Source organism: Phalacrocorax carbo, chromosome 12, assembly GCF_963921805.1.
Source record: "Phalacrocorax carbo chromosome 12, bPhaCar2.1, whole genome shotgun sequence".
NCBI classification, from domain to species: Eukaryota; Metazoa; Chordata; class Aves; order Suliformes; family Phalacrocoracidae; genus Phalacrocorax; species Phalacrocorax carbo.
Genome location: NC_087524.1, coordinates 11939000 through 11961454, shown reverse-complemented (window position 1 = coordinate 11961454; position 22455 = coordinate 11939000). Strand labels below are relative to the sequence as shown.

The window sequence follows — 22455 nt, the reverse complement described above, 5'->3', positions numbered from 1 at the left end:
ACACATTCTAGTTAAACTTGTAATTTTCAAAATCACCCATGAAGCACTCAGGCAGGAGAAAACAGCAAGGTTTTACCCATTTGAGACTCCACTGGCACTGCAGAACTGGCAGTGCAGTCTGACCTCTGCTGAAACAGTGAAGGTTTTGTCACAACAAGCAGCTGGATCTCCTCAGCCTTCTCCTCCTGCTAATGGCCAAGGTTAGAAGGACCACCCTGTGTTATTCACCCTGTTTCTCAGGGCAGTAATAGGCATAGAAACATTTTATCAATTGACAGGTTTTAAAGTTCATTCCTCTTTGTTTTCTGCTGTTAGAGGTACAGGGTGCCTTGAATCGTGTTTTCAAGCTTTCCTTTGTAGTTCAGAAACTTATTTTCACTCCCAGAGCAAGGATTTCATCTTCCTCCCCTAAAAGGGGGGTTCAGAGTCACTAGGGTGGCCGTCACCTGAGGAAAATTTTGCCTTTGCTCTCGACTACTGCACTGACATTATTGTACCTGGATGAACCAAGTCTTCCTGAAAACCCTGGCTCTAGTCAAAGCTCTAAGAGCTGAGATCCCACAGTCTGCTGGTCCACATCTGGTGCCCCAGGCAGCTTGCTGTTGTGGTGGTGTGCCAAGAAGTCCATCACCCGCTGTGTTACGAACAGACACAAATAAGGACCTGGGATCTTTTTTTATCCCCAGGTGTTCATTCCCTCTTGAGGACTTTGGATATAGAGCATACTCCTGAAGTATGGAGATTACTTCTGTGTGCGTATACAGATGTTCACAGACACCAGGTTATATTTATTCGTAGGAATAAAATAATATCTCAGTGATACTTCATCAAGAAAAATGCCCACCAGTGTGACAAGCTTGCAAAAATAGCAACTGTATTCATTGAGGATTAAGTGGCAAATGATTGTCTAGTTCAAAGAGCATTTCAAATACATGTGTAGGCCCCTGCACACAGGTTTTGTCACATAGCTTTCAGAGATTTGTATTTAAGGAGTGGAGGGGTGGGGTGTGATGGGTGTTATATTTTTTGTTATTTTGGTTTTGTAGTCCATGCTGAAAATATGCACCCAACCCAAGGGCAATGCGTGTCATTTTTATTCTGTCAAGCTGCTGTGGCTGTAGGAGTGCAGCAAGCTGGCAGCTGGTAAAACAGCACACTTCATTCAGAACCTTCAAACATATAATCAGTGCTTGTTACACGAGGAGTTCACCTCGCTTCAGTAGGTGCTGCAGAGTTTTTTTCTATGGCCCTGTTTTATAAGCAGTGTTTTTCTATAAATATGCTAGAATTAAACAGTAGCATCAGAAAGGAGAAAGTGGGAACACTAATTCATCTAGGCTTCAGCATAAAAATACATCAGGCATTTCTTTCATGAGGCTTAACGGAAGGTATAGATGGGATTTCAAGTCTGCTCAGATAGTAAAATTTCTCTTAGAAAAAACATGTTAAACGTATTGTGGTGGAAAAAAGACATTTTAAGTGTATTATTAACCTCTCCTATTACCACTTGCAGTTGTGAACCAACATGCGTATAGACTGCTTTCATTCATGAATGGCTGCAATCACTGAGTTATTTAATGCCATTTTTAAATGACTGTAGAAATCAGTAGGCTCATCACAACATCACTTGTTCTTCATCACTTGAAGTCGGTAGCAAGTGGCAGGGGAGGCAGAGTGCTGCTAGGGGCACTTCTCGTTCCCTCGTGTTGGTGTCACAGAGAATCTCAGGAGCAAACCGGGGGCCTGGGCTTTGGTTAGACACTTTGGTCAGACCCTGAAGAAACTGGTGTTTAATGGCACTCTGAACATACAACCAGATATTCTGATATTCAAATTTTGGCTTGTGAAACAAAGGCAGTGAGAAAGTATCTTGCCCAAGGTCAAGCAGGGTAACAGTGGGACAGCCAAGAGTACCTCTCTTCCTAAACTACTCAGGTCAAGCATGAATCCTAAGACAGCAAGGCCACAGTGCATCTTCCTCTCACCTTTGCATTCAGTGGGGATTTTAACAGGTGAAGTGAGAGAAACCAGCGCTTTCCTGGCATGCATATTGGTCTTGGTGTGCTCAACCCACCAGGCCTTCGAGGAACAAGGAGCACTTATTCTGAAAAACATGCAAGCCAGCCACACATAGGTTTCCTTTCCAATAATTTTTTTTTCCTCTTGGGCAAAGTTACTAAGCTGTTTTGCTCTCAAGCCTGTAGCCGCCCGTGCCTTGCAATGCAAGAGCCTGACCCCTCACCAAAACCTGCAGAAATGCTTCTATCTTTTCCTGTGAGTAACTGCCTGTCAAAAAACTTAGAAGAGGAAGCCCTAAGCCTGCAAGACCCTTAAAAATCTCTGTTTGATAAGGGGTGGACATAATTACATGTTCAGATGCTGGCTCCACAGCATTAGTCAGTGACACCTGTGTTGCAATTGTGGGCACCCGTTCCCACCACCTGCAGACTCTTTTCTTGTTCTTTTTTGTCTCTAGTACCAATGTTATGGCAGGCAGGGGACACCCCTGCTCCCTGCCCTGCCCGCAGCTGCAGTGGGCCCCAAGGGGTGCTGGGGACAGTGCACCATAAGGCATCTATAGGTCTATATGCAAAGTGCAGAAGTGCAGTCAGTGGTGATAACAGCACCTGTTCCTGTGATTTGGGAGCAATCTGGTGCTGCTGGCCTGAGCTCCTTTCAGAGGAGGAGAGCAGAGCGGTAGCTGCTCAGTCGCTCCTGCCAGCCCGGCACCAGGAGGCAGCCGGGCAATCGGTAGCCGTATGCCTCCGCTGCCCCGCACTGCGTGCAGAGCATTAGCTCTTCTCCGCAAGGCGGCTGCCGTGCGTTTTATAAGCTGCTGGGGGTGGAAGGGCAGCCATCCTGCCAGGCCCTGGGAGACCTGCCAAGCTCTCCTGTTATTTCCTCACAGTGGGTGCTCTGCTGACCGTGAAAAGCGCTGGAGACCTTTTTTGCTTTTTCTTTTCTGACTCTGTTTCTATTGACTTTAAACAACTCAAAGCAGCCAGGCAATTTCTTTTTAAAAATAATTTAAAAATTTCTCTTTATGTTTATGATCCTTTGAAAGTATAAAGGTAAATAATTATGTTGACTGTTAAGTATTCATCCATAAACACATTAATCGAACAACATTCTAAGAAAGCTAACATGCTTGTCAAGAAGAGAGTGGCAAAGTAAAACAATGGTGTAAAATGAACATAGAAAAAGGTCCCTTCTAAAAAAGATGCATTTTATTATGAATGAATCTGCTATAGGTTTATTAAGGGAAAGTGGTTGTTCTGCTCATTGTCTCTCAGCCAAGCCTCTCTATGAATAAAATGTGGTTGTGGTTGAATTAATTTCACTTGGTTCACTAATTTTATAAAGGAAGCTATCTCACACACACATGAAATGAATTACACACCCGGGTGCTGCGGCGGGGCTGTGCCCGGAGCTCTGCCGGCAGGCGGCGTGGGCTGCGCCGGCTGCCACCGCGGGGCGAGGGGCTGCATCCTGCCGAAGGGTGGAAACCATCTATGTTTGTCTTCTCTGGTGCAACAAAGAGCTTTGTTGCATTTGGAAACTTTGGGAAAGAAACTATTGCTCTGGGTTTTTTCTTTTTTTAATCCCCAGACAAGGGAAGAGCCCTGCAGCGGGCTGTTTATGGAGTCAGCCATGCTGGAGAGCACCCCCAGACCTGTTTTTGGGTGGGCCAGGTGTGAAGGAGAAGTGAATCAGGGATGCTGGAGCCCACAGAGCCATTGCATCTATCTGATGGCTGCTCCAGCAGAGAGGGTCGTAGCCCACAGCACCCCTTAGCTTTGGTGGGGGCTGCCCTGGAGCAGGGCTGGGTCGGCACCAGCTGACAGGCGTCAGGGCAGGGGGATGGCTACTTTTGGGGGGCTGTATGACATTCCCAGTGGGGTGCACCTGCCCATCCACTAGCAGGGCTCAGGGACAGCCCTAGGAGAAGAGGATCAACAGTTTCTCTCAAAATAAATCATAAACAAGGGCGATCTCTGAAGACCTGCCTAATCCCAAATGCCAGGTGAAAGATCACCTGCTCAGACAGCAGCGTGAGCCTGGGAGGTGAATTAACAACAGTCAAATTTTTTTTCCAAAGAATCTCCTCATGTTCAAGCGAGCAGTAAACATGATCTTGGCATTAAGAGAGCCATGCAGACATAAATATATGCATCCTATCTGCAGGACTGGCTGCTTGCTCTGAATCTGCGTCTGCAGAAATACTGGTTATTTGCTGTTATGAAAGAGTGCGTGAGGGACCAAGGGGAAGCAGCAGTGCCTTACCCAGCCCCGGAGGTGTTGTTGGTTGGATGATATCATTGACCAAAGGGGTATTTTGCAACCCTTTCCCAGCAGTGCCAGGACACAGACTAACCAAGGGCCACAGAGACTCCCTGGGGGAATTGGTGGGTAGAAGCAGAGAAGTGGCTGAATGTCTGCACTCAGCAGGCGTGGTGAGCCAGGCTGTGGGGCAAGGGACAGAGAGAACTCGCGTGGGTCTGCGACCTGTGATGCCTCATCTTGGGGCAGCTTTTCCAGTTTTTGTGGCTGGTACAAACAAAATTATGTTGACAGAGATGCCAGACTGGACATCTGACTTCCACAGAGCATCCTGAAATACCAAAAATTCCCTTTCCTCTCCTCCATTAGCACCCTGGAAGGAGGCAGCTGTGGTTAATTTGTAATTAGATTAGAACAAAAATCGTCATTTTGGGTGACCGCATCCATCCAACAAAGTAATACACAACCAAACTGACAAATCACATTGCTTGGATTTTACTATTTGAGCCAGCCGTCAGCAGTCTCCAGATCCACAAATAAATGTGATTTTCTAACCAGGGCACCAAAACCAGCCCTAGGCAAAGGCAGGCTCCTTTCTGCCAGGCATTTTCACACTAAGGCAGGTGAGCTGCTGGTCTTACAGCATCTGACCGGCTTTCACAAGATGCAGAAACTTCACCTGACTCCGGGTGAACTCCCCTAAGTGTGAAATTCCCTCCTGTCCTTTGAAGATCAAAGGACAGCAAAGATAACTTCCAGCTTTATCATGGAAACTAAAACCACTACCCCAGGGGTTATCTTGGACCTCCCTCCTGTGCTCAGCATTAACACTCAGCATTTCTCAGGCACTTCCCAGGCTGAGCCCAGGGGCAACAGGACATCATTCTCCTATCACACTGAAGCTGGCAGGCTTCACCGGTGCAGCTTTTCACAGTTAGGTCCAGATAATGGGCATCTTTTTTTTCTTTTCCAGCCCTCCAACAAAGCATCTTGCTGTTTATTCTACATTATGTCCCCTTGCCCTGGCCTGCTGTCTTCCCTGGTATCCTCAGCTCCCTCCTGGAGGGAGGCTGTAGGGAAGGAAATGGGAAGAGAAACCAAGAAACTGAGAAGGGAACACTGAAGCCTCTTGGCAGCCTCCACTGTTGTCTGCAGACATCCTTTACTTGTCCTGATGACCTTTCCCCAGGATACTGCGAGCCAGAGCATCAAGCAGGGCAGTAGCTGGTTATGCAGAAGCCTTGTGCTTCCCCCTTCCTCCCCATGCACATGGCTGAGGTCTATCGCCATCAGATGTCATATTCAAGTCCAGAAAAGCTCCTTGCAGGTGGGTTTGGTAATCAGAACTGCCAGGAGCCACTTCAGCACTTAGTAGCACAGGGAACATACCCTCCCCTTCTCTCCACTGGTGGCCCCTGATCAATTCTCACGAGCATATCTGCCTGCGTATGTCACAATGACTGCCAGAAAACCAGCTGCTCCTAACAGCTGGATTTAGTAAACTGAGGCATGTCAATGCTTTAGCTCTCGGTAGCACACAGATTTCTTGCCACCCACCCAGGGCTCCCATCGCCCGCTTCCCGGCAGAGCGGCTGCTCTACCCCACAGAGGTTGTCTGAAAGCGCTGCCTGATTGGTTTTGTTTTTAACTAAGTAAAACATTATATCCTGGCAGGAAAAGAAAAAAAAAAAAACAACCCAACAAACTCTCTCTTGTAATATGGAACTTATGGCCTCACACACAGAGTACAATAAATACGTCATGATAACGAGATTTTGTGCTTAGCATAGTCTTTGTCCACATGGGTCTAATGTGCATTGCAAACATATGAAAATGGCTTTATGCCTTTCTTAGAATGAGATCGATATCATTATATCATTATCCCTGATGCAAGGCAGGATGCAGAGACATACGGATAAGCCTGTGAGAAACATTTAGAGAGAAATTCAGGTCCACTCTAGCAGCAAAATGCTTCTTGCGTGAGCAAAGCCACATCAGCAAAGCTCTGCTTTGTACCCACAGAGCAGAAACATCCTCTTCAGGAGAAATGAACTGTGCTGCGGAAAACACAGTTTTGCTGCTACAATCTTTTTCTATATACTCAAGGGATCCTTCTGGTCAGCTTGGTTAGTCCAGGTCTCACTCACTTCCTTTATGCTTGTGACAAATGTGGCTGTGCCAGCACGAGTGTACAGAGCAGCTGCATCGCTTGCCCTAGAAAGCCAAGGGCAGAGCCCACAATTGATCCCAGACTGCCTGACCCCACCGGGCTCTCTGTTAGCCACAGTAATTACTCGGGGCAACATGAGCATTGCTAGGGAGATCACGGGTTGAAAGCATCTCTAGGAGACGAACACACACAGTTCTGCTCCATCCCTGTTAGAAATCTGCTTCCTCATCTTGGCCAGGCTCTCAGGCCCCAGCCGGATGGCAGTTACTGGTCATGCTGGAATTTATGTCAATTGATTTTTCAGTTAACTTGACTTAACGTGATTGGGGGCACTAGAGCGGAGAGGATATATCAGTTGTTCCAGTTTGAGTCCTGTAGAACTCATTCCATTACAATGCAGCATCAAGTTTAGTTTCAGTTAGAACAAAGAGTTCCCTAAAATAAAGATTTAATGTAAAGACTCATCCAGGGCCTGATCCAAAGCCCATTGTGTTCAGGAGCCATCCTCCCCACTGAAGGCAATAGGCTTTGGATCAGGGCCTGGAGGCAGCTTGCAATGTACATGCAATTTAATAACGAGAGATGACTCACTATCAAATGCTGTCTGCTTTACAAAGGAGTCTCAGAAATGGAGTATCTTGTGACAGAAATAAACCACTATTCACACACACACACACACACAAAAGAGAGCCCATGAAAAACTACATTATTTCTTCACTTGGAAGACTTAAGCCTTGTCCGATTAACGCTTACTGATGTGAGTAACTTTACTAACATGAGTAGCTCAGTAAAACCAAGTCTGGAAAAATGGTTATGCCAAAAGGGTTTAAGGTCTTTAACAGGTTGGCTGTCATTTCTGAGCATCCAACAGTCCCAGCAGATCAGACACCTTTATTTTCTGCCTGTCCTGAAATTCTAGTTCTGGCTGCAGTGAGCCTGGGCTGGGGCAGGGACCCTTGTGTCATGTAGCTGTAGGATTTACACTACAGGTGTTTCCCACTTTTGCTCATGTACAGCATGCCCAATGGGTCCCATGGATCCCATGCATGTTTGTCTCCTAGAGGTGCTTTCCACCCATGCTCTCCCTAGCATGGGTCCTATTCTGGCATAGGCAAAAAAATCCCTGACAGAAATACAAAAGTCCTAGGGTAATGCTGTCCCTCTGGGGCTTTGTGCTTCTTTCTCCCTTTCTATCACCATGGTCACTCCTGGTCTTGAGTTACTGGCTTTTTGGGTTGGTTTGGTGTTGGTACAGATCCTAGCACAACAGGTCATGTGGGGATTCCCAGGAGCTACAAATAACAGCCAGTGACTTCCATGGGGTAGGCTAGTACTTGAAAGGGATATCTAGGGGCCATAAATCCTCTTTAATAACTAGACAAAGCTTGAAGAAGTGCTGAGCATTTCAGCTATAGCCACAGAAGCCATTTCTCTTGGTAACCTTTACATTCCCTGCAAGTGTTCATAGGTGGGACGTATAGAGATGCAGCACCACTGCTGATAGAAGAATGAACCCATTTGGTAAGCCTTACTTAGATGTCAGAGTACTTTGAATTCTGAAGCTGAAATAAACAGATTGAAATGACCCCACAGTTTATAATGCAATGGTAAAACAAAGTAGGACTTTACAACTGGGGCCCCGATGTCAGAACTTAATTTGATTTTCTCTGATGACTCAACCTATTTCACGAGTTATTTTCATATTCCTTATTTAGTGAACTTACTCATGTCTTGGTAAAAACCTACGATGTGATAAAGCCAAGGAACCGTAATGTGTGGTACTGGTAACACCTCCCACGCCAAAAAAAAATAATCCTACTTCCATATTTATGTGGCTCTGCAAATTGGTTCCTGCCTTCTTCTCCCCAGAGAGCGAGCTGGCAGTGTGTCTCCTCTCTTATTAGCATGAAGCTGTGAAAAGTGGAGATGGAGGGTCAAATTCACCATGCATGGAGCCTCACTTACTTTTGCCATGTTACAGGCACATTTGGACCTTTGACTTCCCAGCAAGGCAAGTGTTGTTTTTAGCATACAAATAAAAATGCCTGCAGAATACTTTGTTCATTCAGGCTTTGTCTCCTGAAAAAAGAAGCTTGCCACCAGAAGGCAAGAAGAGCTACCTACCTTGTGTTGCTTGGGGACCTGGGATGGGCACCTCAGTATAAACTCCCCGTAGAGCAGGTGAATTTTACCTGGGTTTTACTGGTCAGGATGTAATTTCTACCTTTTGGAAAGTCCTTTAATCAGAGAAGCAGGAGAAGCCTTTGTAACCAACACAGGCTGCAAATAATACTAACAAGTGTACAGACTAAAAGAATACATAGGGACACTTAAGGACAACACCCACCCATCCACCCCCACCCTGGATCTCTTCACAATCTGATTTGCAACCACGTAAAGACATGTATGTTTTGTGGCAGTTTTTTGAAGAGTTTGTTTGTCTTGAAGGCAGAAATAAAAGGCAGCCTATGCACTGCAGAGATGGGCTGAGCAACAGCATTTGTGTTTGCAACATCACTGTTCTTTGCAAGCCTAAAAACAAGGGACCAAAAGCTACGGGGCACAAGCCCTCTTCCGTCCCAGCAGGATCTGAAACAGCTCCTGAATGACACCACAGAGTACAGGACATAAGGGTACACCATCAGCAGTGTCAATGGAGAGAGGTGCTCTCACCCCAGGGCATCCCTCAACCAGCACTTCCATGGGCAGCAGAACCTGCAGACCCCACTTTTCTGTGACGTTTCCTCTCATCATCTTTGGATTCGTGTATCATAAGGGATAAGCTCTAATCAAAGTTTTGCCTAAGGGTACAGCATTCCTGGCATCTTTCCCTCACTTTCATCTTCTGACGTCTGAAAGCATCCTGCTATAGCCTCCCCTTTCTTGTTACAGCTCTGTAGGTCTCTACCTCCCATCAGAACTTTGTTTTTGAGATCCCTACTCCTCCACCAGGCTTAGCTGGCAGATGGACATGGGCACATCGAACCAGTCAGTTCAGCCCCCATTTTTCAGCTCTGACATAACCCACGCACCTGCCTAATCTGAACCTCCATCCCTAGAAGTAAGCTACCCAAACCAAGGCCATCTGGGCTATAAACTACCCCCTTCCCCCCCAGATCTTCCATCCTACCCAACCTGGTGAGTTTGCTTAGCACACAGACCACAAAATACTGTCAGAGCTGTTCCTCTCCCTAAGGACAGAGGTAGCAGCACGTATTCTCACCCCAGAGCCCTGCAGACAGATGGCTGTAATATCCCCTCAGAAAGGTGGGATCTGCCAAGCTGTCCAAGAGAGGAGTTGAGCTGGAGGCAGAGGTCTTTTGTTTGCACTGAAGCAGCAAAGCAGGCACCAGCACATCCCTCTGGAAGGCAGCATTTACATCCCGCTCTGCCCTGGGTGCTGGGGATTCCTTCAGCTTGCAGGGAGGAGACATGGGCTGGGATCAGCCAAGCACAGGGGAGCGGTGCCTTGGGCAGAAGCATTAACCTCAGGCTCCTGTACCCAGGCATGACAACAACCCCTTTGCAGGCTCCTGCAGGGCTCTGGCCCTCCATCCTTGCTGAATCCCAGCCCAACATCTCCCCTGCCAACGCTACCCACCAATGCACTGTGCTAAAGCCCAGGACCAGAGCCCCTCTGCAAAACCAGAGCAGCTGCCTTCCCTCTCTGCTAAATACCTGGCTCCTCTGTCTGGCCTGTGATCTGTCAAATCTGCCAAGGCCAGCAGTCCCTCCGTTAACCCCTTAAGCCCACTGCCTTGTGCTCTGCAAGTCACCCTAGCAAACATCATCAGCCCTGCAGAGGGTTTCAGCTTCCCCATCCTTGAGAAACAAAGCTGGTCATTCCTCCAGAGGGTTTTTATGCTCTTTTAATGAGAGCTGTTGGCTGCTCAGTTTCTGTCAAGGCTGTAGGTCTCTCTGTCAGGATGCAGCCCAGCTCACTAAGCCTACCAGCCTTTCTGCTCTGGAGGGGCTTGTGGGGGCTGAGAGCATTTTCACTGCAACTGGCCCTGGGTTTCCAGACAGCACTTTCCAGAGCAATCAGAACTCTTAGAAAATGAATCAGTCTGCTCTTATTAGATCACCTGCCTCACCTCCCTGCTGCTGGTTCCCACATTCAGTTTTCCCAGAGCCCAGGCAGGGCTGCTGCCATGTCCCCCGACACAGGGAAGAAATGCAAGGCTCATCTCCAATGACAGCTTCTCACCTGTGAGACTTGCTTCCGATGGGGAAGGTGTTACAGATGGATGAATCCCAGAGGGCACAGATGCTTTGTAACTCACCCAGACATCTACCATAAATTTTTCAATTCATTAACTTGGAAATGTAGATTATAAATGCGCTGCAGTGATGAGCCAGGAAGAGTATGAAGACTTCCAGCTGAAAAGGGTTATGAAATGGCTCAGAGATGCTGGCATTTCAAATTAATTTCCATTAAAAAAAGTGAAAAGAGCAGCATTACCCACTTGCCTTGGTCCCTGGTGTGACACCTGTGGGTGGCCCATCGCACCCAGAGCCACCCCAGGCTCAGAGTGTCACACCAGGGACCAGGGCATGCAGCACCCCATGGCATGTGCTTAGGAAGGAAGTGGGGGCTGTGCCTACTTCAGATTTTCAACTTCAGCAAGATGGCAAATCTTATATAAAACATGCGTGAATCAAAACAGAAGTGCCTGCCTGGCTGCTGGGAAGTGACGCCACCATGACTCATGTCATTCTGTTTAAAACAATCCTCCCCCTCACTTTCTCCCTTCCATAGAGATGCGCCTTGGATGCTTTCAGCACAGAGCCCACTGATGCTTACCCTCCTCACACCACTTTTGGGCCATGGAGTTTCTCAGGTGACCTCTCCTGCCACCAACCTCTGCCAAAGCACTTTTGCAGCTCACTCCAAGTACAAACGGCTTTCTTTTTCTGGCATTTTTTTTCCTTTATTTTTTTTTTTTTTTTTTACACTCCATAAAAACCATTGCAGGTTTTCTTTCACATTCACGAGATCTCCTGGAAATTATTGCCATTTCCCATACATATTACATATGAAAAAAAGATTAAGAGGTCCACAGACAAAGCCACTCGTTCTGAACTCCCTGCAGACACAGAACCAAATGTGAGTGGGAGAGAAACTGGTTTTCACAGACAAAGGCTGGCTAGAGGTGACCGCACACGCTAAGCAAGCCACGTAACACTGAACAAGACCACTTGACCGCACAGGATACAGATTGGGAACACTTGGGAAGGGATGGAGGAAGAGTTGTCTTGGAGCTGAGCTTGTCAAGGTTTTTTGGTGTAAAATCCAGCAGTTACAGTGCTATCTGATGGGAAGAAACTTAGATGAGGATTGTGGAGACATTCAAGTATTCTAGGGCTGTTCTTAAATAACAAATGGGAGGATAACAGCTCAGCAGGTAGCCTGGTAGCTTCGGGTTCAGATCCCAGCTTTAGTTAAAAGCACATCCAGTACAAAGGCAAATACAGAAGTACAGGAAATGCCACACCTGAATGGACCCACGGTCTGGTTTGGTATCCAGTTACACTGTGGTCAATACCTGACACTTCAGAGGCTGGAGCAGGAGAGGGGATTTTCACCTGGTTGTGCAACAGTGTCCTGGGAGAGGAGCTCCCTCCTGCCACCCCAGCCCTTTGCTCCCTGAAACATGACACAGGAGAGGAGAGGAGGAAAGCTGGAGAAAAAACAGAACACACATTCGATCCCACCACCTCTGCAATTGCAAAGGCAGTGATCTTTTTTCTTTTTTTCCCCACTGCTGTTTATTGCTTGAAACTTTAAATAAGGGTCTTTTAAAAAAATAAGAAGGGAAGGAAATGGGAACTGAGAACATACTAAACTGATTTCTCATTGCTCCCCAGGAATCTGAAATACAGTAGTGGGTGCACACTCTGGATAAAAACTTAAAAAAGCACTTTTTCTTTTTTTTTTTTTTAAAAAAAGGACAATAGAAGTTCAGAAAACCTGCCACACTTGGAGCACTTGCATCTTACAGTCACAGCTTATGGGAAGTATGACCCACAACAACCACTCCATCTCAGACTAAGTCAGTGAGGTTTCTCTATTGCACGTTCATGAAATGTTCTTATTGGGGTCACAGTTTCGCTCAGAGGACCGCACCAGCTCCGGTCTCCTCAGGGTGTTCAGCAGGACGAAGATGCAGTCATTGGGCTGAGTTTCAGCTGGTGGACAGGGGAGTGGATGGGCACAGAACTCAGCACTGAGGTAGGAAAGGCAAAACATGAGCCTTCAAAGTTTTTGCCTAATGTCAGTTCTTCTGCAAAGAAAGATGCAGCTTCTCTTTTGCAGGAAGCGACAGGGGGGCTGGGAGTGGAAGACAAGATCTCTGATTCGTATTGTAGCAACTGGCCCATGAAACCAAAGTTTGGTGAGATCAGGCTCCGGCGCTGCTTGATGTAATCAAAGGCTTCCTCCAGGCGGAGCTTCTTCGTCTTCATGAGATACGCCATGCAGATGGTGGGAGAGCGTGAAATCCCCGCTTCGCAGTGCACCAGGATCTTTCCCCCCATACGTCTGATATAATCTAGGGAAAAAAGTCATTGCAAACGTCAGTTGTTGTTGGGGTTGGAGATGACACTGTGTCATGCACGCAGTGCTGGAGGTGGAGCATGGCACACAGCCAGTCTGCCAGCAAGGAGAGGCTTGCTCTTCTGTTGGGTACTAAGGGTAACACGGAGATTAAAAGAGAAAGGGGACAAAACCCAGCCTGAGATAGAGCTGAGCTGCAGGTGACACTTAGTTTCAGATTCTGTGGATCCTGATTTGGTTCTTTCTGCATTTTTTAGGAAAGTCCTTCCCTGCCTCCTCCCCACGTGCCTATTTCTCTTTTGGAACAGGTGACTTTGCAGAGCATTGTGAGACAGAGGTCAGGTATCTGGGCAATGTTTGTGCTTGCTGTACCTGCATTTCTCTGCCTGTGGCTCAAAGTGCTGACCCAAGCACAGCCTGGCCAGCTGTGCCACCTCCAGGTCTTTCAAAAGCTGCAGGGCTACCTTCCTCTCATCAGCTTTGCTAGATAAACGGGACTTTTCTTTAAAGTATGAACCCAGCTCCCTGCTTGGCCAGTTAGCAGCAAACAGCGGTACCAGGAGCTGAGCCCTTGGTGGGTACCCTCGGGTGGAGAGGCTGAGCTCACTCCCTGGGGCCTCACCACAAAGCACACAAGGACTGGTAGGCAGTTGCTAATTACAGCCTGGTTAAAGGATGCTTGGGCTTAAGTCAGGATATAAAAGGCTTATGCAAAGCACCATTTTACACAACAGGAGCCACTGTGGTTACTCACACAACAAAATGATTGTTATTAGATTAAAGAGAATGTGCTTAAAATAAGCCCTTTCCACACAAAAATACAGTTCAAAAATAGATGTTCTCTGCTCTATTGCCTTGAGCAATATGCTCAAGCTCCAATTTATGGATAGCTGTGCTGAGTGTAGCGCTCAGTGAAACAACTTGCAGAGCAGAGCAAGTTATCATTTGCCTGTCTTTGATTGTCTGCTGGGGGACTGGTGCCACCATGACCGGTTATATTTAACTACTGCACAAAATAAGGAAGACATGACTTGAGTCATCCCCAGCATCTACATCACATGCCCAATTTTAAAAGAAAGTGAAAACTAAAGTAATCCTCAAAATCTGGGAAATTTCCAAGTGACTTGACAACTGTCAGAAGGGGTTGGGGATGGGACAGAAGATTGCTGTGCATTAGCATTTCCCTGAAAGGTGTGAGAAGTCCTTTACCAGGAAGGGAAAGGGCTTAGAGGGCCCCCTTAGATCAGGAAGGTCTAATTCTTCCTGCACCATTGATGGACTCAAACCCAGCTGAGAAGTAAGTCCAATAAGCCTGTAAATGGGGTTTTATTCTGTTTCTCTCTCAAATGTTCCTGGAGTGCAACAGCACCGGTTTCAACACCATCTCCACCCAGGCTCAGGCTACTCCACCCCACTAAACCACCCTGTGCCTCTCAGGCAGGAGCCTCTGCCTTGCGCTACCTGGCACAGCTGGTGTGATGCTCACCTACCCAGCTTAATGCAGGAAAATTTGGGAGTGGGTGGCCCAAAGTTTTCTAAATGCCTCATTTTTATTTTTTTTTTTTTGCATTGGGGTATTTGATTAAAGGGTGGTGAGATACCAGCATGACCAAAAGGAGAAATGGAAAGAGCTCTGGTGATAAGAGGAGATGCTGGATTTCTGAGACCCAGGCTTTGGGATCTCAGCACAGCAAGGCAATAAGCTGGCTCTGCTTCACTTGGCTTTTACAGGGTCTGGCATGCAAGTCCAAGGAACAAATATGGGTTTTTTCCTCACAAAAATCAATAGACTTTACTGTTATTCAACCATACTTCTTTGCTCCCTGTCATGCTGAAGTTACACCTACACTTGCTTTGAAAAGAAAGTAAAGCTAGCCAGCTCACTCGCCTTGTCTGCTTGACAGCAGTCAAGAGGAGGCATTTTCCTTCCTCAGCCTCCCAGCCTAAAGAAAAGGACAGAGACCTTGCTCTGAATGTCCCTTTTCCTTCCTTCCTCACAGAAATCCCTCTGCCAGGAGAGATGCTGGGGAAGGGAGGGAGCTTAAAATTTTGCTGTGATATCTGGGGAGCATACAGAAAATATGTCCTTCCCACCAATAAGTATTTTAAAATAAATTAATTTAAAATACACAAAGATCTGGAAATTTGTTAATTGGGACCTACCAATGAAGTCGATGGCTTCCTGGAAGTGTGAACTGATATCTGCAGTGTGACTGTCCTCCACCGGGATCCACTTGTAGCAATACTGGTCTTTGAAGGACTCCGAGCTTTTCCTGGAGACATTGAGCAGGGCTGTGATGTGCAGGTTGGCAAGAAATTCACACTTGGAAGCATGATAGGCACTACCAAGGTAGAGAAAAGGCAGGATTTCGACTGGACCACCCTGGAAGAGAAGGAACAGAAACATGTAATTCCTTTTCAAGGGTATTTGAGTCCCGAGAGAGAGGCAAGGGGCCTGTGTGGATGCTGGCTCCCTCCCTCACTGGGGTTTTTGGACCCCAGTGCTGCCAGCCAGTGAATCACTGCGATGGCAAAGCCCTTGCCGGAAAAAGGTTTTCATTTTCTTGTCCATATCTGCGAGGTATAAAGTCAGATCCAGCCCACTCGTGTGCAGGATGTTTCTGGCTTTCTTTGAAGTGCTACCCTTTGGGACACACCCAAAGCACTTTCATATGTGAGGCCAGTTCCCTCTGAGGCTTCACTGAAATATAGGCAAGGCAGGAGCCATGTCCAAGCAGGGAGGAAGATGACAACCAAGGAAGAGGCTGCTCTAGCTCAGCCCAAGGCTCAGCCCCTCCTCTCACACCTCCAAAGGTGAAGCAAAGCAAAACAACTGGAGGAAGGCTCCCCATCCCTCCACACCTCCCCGGGGTGCAGCACCCGCTGCGTCACCTGCACCAATATGTCATCTCAGTTCCTGCTTCCTCAGCGCAAGCGAAGGCTGAGTGACGAGACCGCAAAAGAAAAAAGCCACCGCCTGACACAAGGGTTTCAGAGATCACAGGTAACTTTCCATGATGCACAAGAGCTGCTGCTGGCCCCCAGCTATGAGAAACCGACTTTTCAGCCCCCCGAGCTGCCAGCCTGGCAAGTCCCACGCACTGGGGACAGCTGGGAGCTACCTGCAGTGGCAGGACGGAGCCTGGGGTGGGAGGTGCTCTTGGGGGAGCAGAGGGGCATCACCCAGGGGCTTCCCCCAGCACCAGGAAATGGGCGCCCCGGCGGAAGCGGCCTGACCGCAGGGTGACATCTCGGAGCATATGTATTCCCCAGGCTGGGAGGGAGCGGGGGCATGACGACTTCCCCCGTGGAAACCCTACTGCCCCTGCCCAAGGGCAGCTCTCAAGAGCCACTGCCTCTTCTCAAAAGCAGCCCCATGGCCCAGCCCCTCTCCACCAGCACCGGAGGCCTCCTGGGGTCTCAAGAGAGGCATGGGCAAAGCATGCTCCTTCATCTGCCAGATAAAATGGGGAGGGAAGATGCTGCCAGGAGTGTCATTTAAGTCTCCTGGGGAGCCATGAGCTGCTCACAGATCATGCTGCCCAGCTGTGTAATAAAGAGGGGTCACAAATGCAATTTTGGGGCTAGACAGGTTTTTTTCCTTCTGCTGTCAAATTTTGAAGCCAGATGGAGGCAATGCTGACCAGCAGCACGCACAGGGCATCTTATTCAACACACAGACTGCCAGCCTGGGCTACGACAACTTATTGACAGCCTGTGCCAGCACAAGGGCCCCCAGCACCCTGCCAGCCTCCAAAGAGCCTGGTGGCAGGAGGGAGAAGACCCAAGGGGAAGGTCACCCACCACGGCTGTGACACACACCTGGTCGTAAGCAGGTTTGTGGTTGGCATTCTGCTTCTCACAGTGGCTGGCAAGGTTTCTTTCTGCCTCAGTCCTCTCCAGGGAAATGAGTTTTCCATCCACGCAGCACTCAGGATATTGTGAGTTAAAAGTTTCATATCCCCCTAGGGAAGGGAAAAAAAAAAAAAGAAACATGAATGTTTGCATTTCCGAAAACTGGTTTAAAGCAGAGGAGAAATGAAGCTCAGGCGCTTGCAGTGCAGTGGGATAGCACATAGTGATGGGCCGCGGGGGGTTAATGAGGGATAGTGCTCCCCTGGGGAAGCGGGTTTGTTTAAAAGGCTTCAGGCACCTAGAGAAAAACCTCAGACACCACTGACAGTTATTAACTCGCCAAAAACCAGTGAATGCAGATTAAAACTGTTAGTGAATGTAATTCTGTTGAGTCTAGCAACCATTAACTCCAGTACAGCAGGAACTAAACTCCCTCCCCCAGGTTTTATATGTGAGCACTATTCCCAGCATTTGAGATGGAGCTTTCTGTACTCAGTAGTCATCCTCTCTGAATCTGTTCCTACTTTGTACACTGTGACAACGTAAGAGATGCTTTATTTGCATTTTTGAATGGACATAAGCACAAGAGGGGGATGCTTGCAACTGTATCATTAATCACCACAATGCACAAGACAGTGATGTAATGAAGACCGTCCCGCTGAAACCAATCTATTAAATAACGGCTATAAAACTTAATGGAATCCTGTGACAGCATTTGACAGCTGAATAGCCCCGCATGAGCTATTCTGCATGGTTAAGTACTGCATTCGTTTCATTCAGTGCACTGCTAATGAAAAGGAATTAATCCTATTATTACATTGTTACTCAAAGTTTGTCGTCAGCTAAATCGTTGCCTGTTTCCAGGCAGGGAATATGCTGCACAGAAACACACAATCTCCAAAATGAACGTGAATAAGTCAGGTAGCAGAAGCAGCCTGGAAATGTCAGTGCTGTGCCACGTGTCTGCCACCTGTGCTTTTTCAGAACAAAAGTGAATGGTGAAAGCTCTCAAACAGCTAGATTCAATAATCCTTTGGAGTGTGGCCCTCAAGTAAACAAGGTTTGGAAAGCAAAACCTCCGATGCGATTCATTCACCTGCAGCTGTTTCACCCTGATAAGCGGTGTCGGTGTGGGTGCCCTGGTGCGAGGAAGGGTTTCGAAACAAAGGAAGCGCTGAAGATCTGAGCGGCCGCAGGGCCCTGCTGCCAGCGCTGCCCGGTACAGCTACCTCTGACATTTCAGCCCCTAGCACCGGTGTCTCATTTGCAATGTTTGAGCAGATGTGGGCTCAAATTCATGACGTGCTGCTGTCGCCCACTCAGTCCTGCCATGGGGCCCTCGTGTTGCAAGCAGCCAGCACGATCCAAAGCCCACTGAATGTGATGGAAGTTTGTTTTCCATGACGGAGGGCAAGAGGGTGACTTTGCAGTCAACTGGTACTCATCACCTGCACCTTTCCTCCTACTCCCCAGCCACATTCAGGCAGCTCCCCCCAGAACTCACAGCAGCCAACTGACCATGGAGACCGTAAGGGTGGGGGTGTTTGATAAAATGATATCCACAACAACTGGGTTGATAAAATGATATCCCTAACAACTGGCAGTGTGAAAAGCCAAACAAACAAGCAGCTTTCCAGACAGACTCCTCTGCTCTTCTGATCTCCAACCACCCTTCATGGGGTGGACTTTTAAATCCTCTTGTTTTGCATAGCTGACCTTATCTCCCCCCTGCCCCCCAACCGCTGCCATCACATAGGAAAAAATATGTCCTGTTTATATAAATAGATATTATCCCCACTTACACCCTGCCTTGTTGTTTTTACTCTTCAACGAAGACAACAATCTGCCTGAGCCAAATCAGCGTGTGTGTTCAAACAGACATGCATGTCTCATGTCTCTGGGGTAGCCAACACATGCAGCTGGTGAATGGTTAATGACAAGCCTTGGGGATCAGGATATTTGCAGGCCATTCTTACAGTGAGTCATCTTCTCATCCCATCCTCTGGCAATCTCCTCTCTTCCCCCTCCTCACTCAACCTAGCTTCCCTGAGGTCATTTCTGCAAATACTAGATTGCTCATCACAGAGAGCTGGGCTGCACTTCGGTTTTAATCAATAAATAATAGAATCCTTGTCAGCACCAAGGGAGGATCCGTTATTTTATCTTCCTGCAAGCTCCTCTTCCCCGCCACACAACCATGCTCGCCCTGCTGGGGCTCAGCTCACCCAGAATGAAACTGCACCTACACAGATGAAAGACATGACACACTCAACCCCTAGAAGCCAGAAGGCAAGGGAAGGAACGGGGCCGGTGCACAACCTGGCACACAATTGCTCTGCACTAGCTGCCCTGCCTGGGGCCAGATCCCCAGGATACTTGGTGACCTGGGGATGCTCACATCTTGTCTCATCCCTGCGACTTCCAAGGCAAGACCGCCTTAGCCCTAAAGTAACCAACACCTCCTCCCAACTCACCCATACAGAGGGGGAACAGGGATATAAGGGGGAGAACCTCAAGGAGGTTTTTTTCTGGTGGTTTTACAGCCTATTATTTGCAAGGTCGGTGCTACAGGGCCCCAAAGGACCTGTTCTTCTGATCAGTGCCCAGTGCTTCAGGATGATTTATATCCCCACTGTCCCAGAGATCCTTCCCAGACCACAGCAGCCTCCTGGGGGTCCATGGCCCTGGTGAATCAGCAGCACTGCCCACTGAGTCACTGGTTCCTCCGGCCACACCAGATCTGAAATGGAGCGGCAGACTTCGCGGGCCTGATCCTGCAAGCCAGAGCACTTCCAGCCTAGCAAAGGGGAACAGCAGCAGGGAAAGGAAGAAACTTTCTCATCCACTAAGGGGGAATCTTTTTAGCCTCAAATCGACAGGCTTTCAAGATAAGATGCTTTGCAATACACAAAAGGTACAAAACAGAGCCTACATCAAAACCCCACCCCAGTGGGGTCACCCACAGTGACCACTTCAAAGCATGGGGCTGGTACCTTACGAGGGAAAGATGATCTTGTGGCTAAACAAGCAGGCTGAGAGTCAGCAGAGCTTCATTCAGCCCGTTTTGCCACAGACTTCCCAGCATGACCCTGGAGATGTTTCTCTGTCCCTACTTTACTGGGGTCCCCAAGGACTTGCCTGGCCCAGCACAGTGCAAGTATCCCTGCCCTGCAGCAGCAGAACCAGTGCTTCTGGGGTGACCGTCAGAGCCCAGGGCAGGCTGGTGGTGCCCAGACAGAACCAAGACAAGACAAGAGCAAACGCACTGGGAGTCCCCCTCCTCGTTGGTACCGGGCAATACCCGGGCCGGAGGTGCCTCTCCCCAGCGGGGGTGCCCTCCGGACACTGCTCCTTATAAGAGATGCAAACTGGACACATAATGACAAGAACTAGTGTGATAAAAGGCTTAATAAAAGTGAATTAACCCTGGCCAGTGAGGACACAGGGGCACAGTTTGTTCAAGAAACATCGCCTGTTTTTTCTTTTCCATGGATGACCTCCCCATGGCCTCAGGATACAACAAGGGGGTTTGTTTGGGAACTCCTGCTTCGGCGTCCCCGGCAGCCGGGTGCGCGTCCCCGCCGGGGGCTGGGGAAACAGAGGGCGAAAGGACAAAGGCGCTGCCCGGAGCGATTGAAGGGAGGCAGGGGTGGGAGGGCAGAGAAAGGGCGGACTCCTTTTTTTATCGTTTTATTATCCCCGCTTTACGCGGAAGGAAAACAACGAACCGCAATCAAAGGGCCATCGTGCACGTGGAGGGAGGAGGTGGTTTTGTCCCCCGACAAGCCCCGGCGTTTCGGCTACGGGTTTCCCCTGCCAGCCTCGATACTCCCGGCGGAGAGATAAACCTTCCCGCCCCGGGAGGGGAGCGGGAGCCCGTCCCCGGCGTGCGGGCGCCCAGCGCGGGCCGCCCCGTCTCACCGGCCCGGGAGCGGTGGCCTCGGCTCTCCGCTTCCCCGCGGGGCTGGTTTTATTTTCCACGCAGCCCCGATCGCTCTCGTACCCCTCTCTCTTGAGGAATCTGCAACTTCTGCCCTTCTTCCCTACCATTCCTTGCTTTTAACCGGCCTCTTAACCGCGCAGCGGCGTGAGCGGAAAGGCACTGGGGTCAGCCCGCAGAGCCTATCCGGGATTTATTTCCAGTGGGTGGTAAAGAAACGAAATCCCGGCGTTACCTCCCTGCCCTCCACCAATAATCAGGTTAAGTGCGCGGCGGCGGAGGAGAGGGGTCGGGAGGCACCCCCCAGGGGCGAGGGGTTCGAGGGTGAGTCCGCGCCGCCCCCCATCATCCCCCCAGACCTCCCCGCGCCTCTCACCTTTCAGGAAGCAGACCCTGGCCCCAGCCTCCGGCAGGCTGGAAAGCAGGGCGTTGAGGACGATCTGAGCCGTGCTGTCCTTCTTCAGCTTCTGCCAGTGCCCCGTGCCCTGGTCCAGCACCACGACGGCCGCCAGGCGGGCGGTGCCCGCCGCCCCCCCCTCGCCGCCCCGCAGCAGCCGGGCGCGGGCTGCCGCGTCGGGCACCACGAAGTGGAGCGGGACGGCCCCGCCACGGGCCCGCCGCATCACCACCGAGTTCAGGTTGACGTTGAGGGAGCCGCGGAGGCAGGAGGCCGAGTAGGACAGGTAGGGCCGGCAGTCCAGCACCAGGCAGCGGGAGGGCTCCTTCCGCAGGAGCTTCCGCAGCTGGCGGCAGTCGAGGGACGTGACTTTCATGCCGGCCGCGGGTCGCACCCCGCCGTAGCCGGGGCAGGAGCGGGAGGAGCGGCGGGAGGGTCCCGGTGCTGGCACGAGAGCTCGGCCGGCGGCAGCGGGACGAGGGACAGGACGGACGGACGGACAGCGGCACCGCGGCAGCGCGCCGAGCCCGGGCAGGGAATCCCGGCTGCCGCCAGCGGGCATTTATATGAATGGGAGGCCGGGCCCTGACGACACTGCCCATATAAGGGGAGTGACGCTCCCGCTTTCCAAACATGGGCACCCCCCGCCCCGCGCACCGCCCCCTGGTGGGGATCCCCTCCTCCTGCCGCCCTCCCTCCCCGGCGGGGGCCGCGGCCGCGCAGGCAGCCTTAGTCAGGCTCGGAGGCAGAGGAAGCTGAAAAACGCCGCAAAAATTCTCCAGTCATCGGCCCGAGGGTCATCCCGGCATCAGCGCTCCCCGTCAGCGGGGAGAGCAGGGAAACGTGCCGGGGGCGGGGGCGAACGGCCGGGGGGGGAGGAGGAGGGAAAAGAAAGGAGGAAGGGCAGCGCTGGGGTGGGTTTCTCACACCAGGTTGCAAAGGGGCTTTCGGTTCCCCTTATTCCTCCTCACTGTGTATGTGTCCCCCCCCCCCCCCAGCAAAGCCCTGCACCTGCCTGCCCGGGCCCTGCTTCTCGGGGGTGGGGGCTGCCGGCCCCAAACCCCCTCAGAAGGAGCTGGGTCCCCTGCCCGGGCCGCGGTTTCCATCAAGGCAGCACTGGGAGCCGAGTGACAAGCGTGGACAGCCTGGGGAACAACCCTGAGGATGTGGTTGCCTGGCAGCGAAGGGGGGAACAAGGGGTAACAGCCTGGGACAAAGTGATTTGTGCTGTTTCTGCAGAATTAGTGAATGCTCTG

At 49.9% G+C, this 22455-nt stretch overlaps 1 protein-coding gene across 1 annotated transcript; it reads right to left on the bottom strand.

The window, feature by feature from the left end:
• Positions 1–11349: 11349 nt before the first annotated feature.
• DUSP5 (dual specificity phosphatase 5) lies at positions 11350–21773 on the bottom strand. Its single transcript, XM_064464125.1, has 4 exons — positions 21179–21773; positions 16830–16972; positions 15171–15390; positions 11350–13002 (listed from the first exon to the last, which is right to left on the bottom strand). The coding sequence occupies exons 1-4, from the start codon at positions 21759–21761 to the stop codon at positions 12602–12604; spliced, it is 1347 nt and encodes a 448-aa protein (XP_064320195.1). The 5' UTR covers positions 21762–21773; the 3' UTR covers positions 11350–12601.
• Between the last annotated feature and the right edge of the window lie 682 nt (positions 21774–22455).

What these genes read in the sequence shown, in the direction of transcription:
- DUSP5 (XM_064464125.1), bottom strand. Translation starts at nt 21,761, where the DNA reads ATGCCCGCTGGCGGCAGCCGGGATTCCCTGCCCGGGCTCGGCGCGCTG. An exon ending in ACAAACCTGCTTACGACCAG is followed by an intron (nt 15,391 to 16,829) that starts GTGTGTGTCACA and finishes CTTCTCTTCCAG; the next exon opens with GGTGGTCCAGTCGAAATCCT. An exon ending in GGAAGCCATCGACTTCATTG is followed by an intron (nt 13,003 to 15,170) that starts GTAGGTCCCAAT and finishes TTTTTTCCCTAG; the next exon opens with ATTATATCAGACGTATGGGG.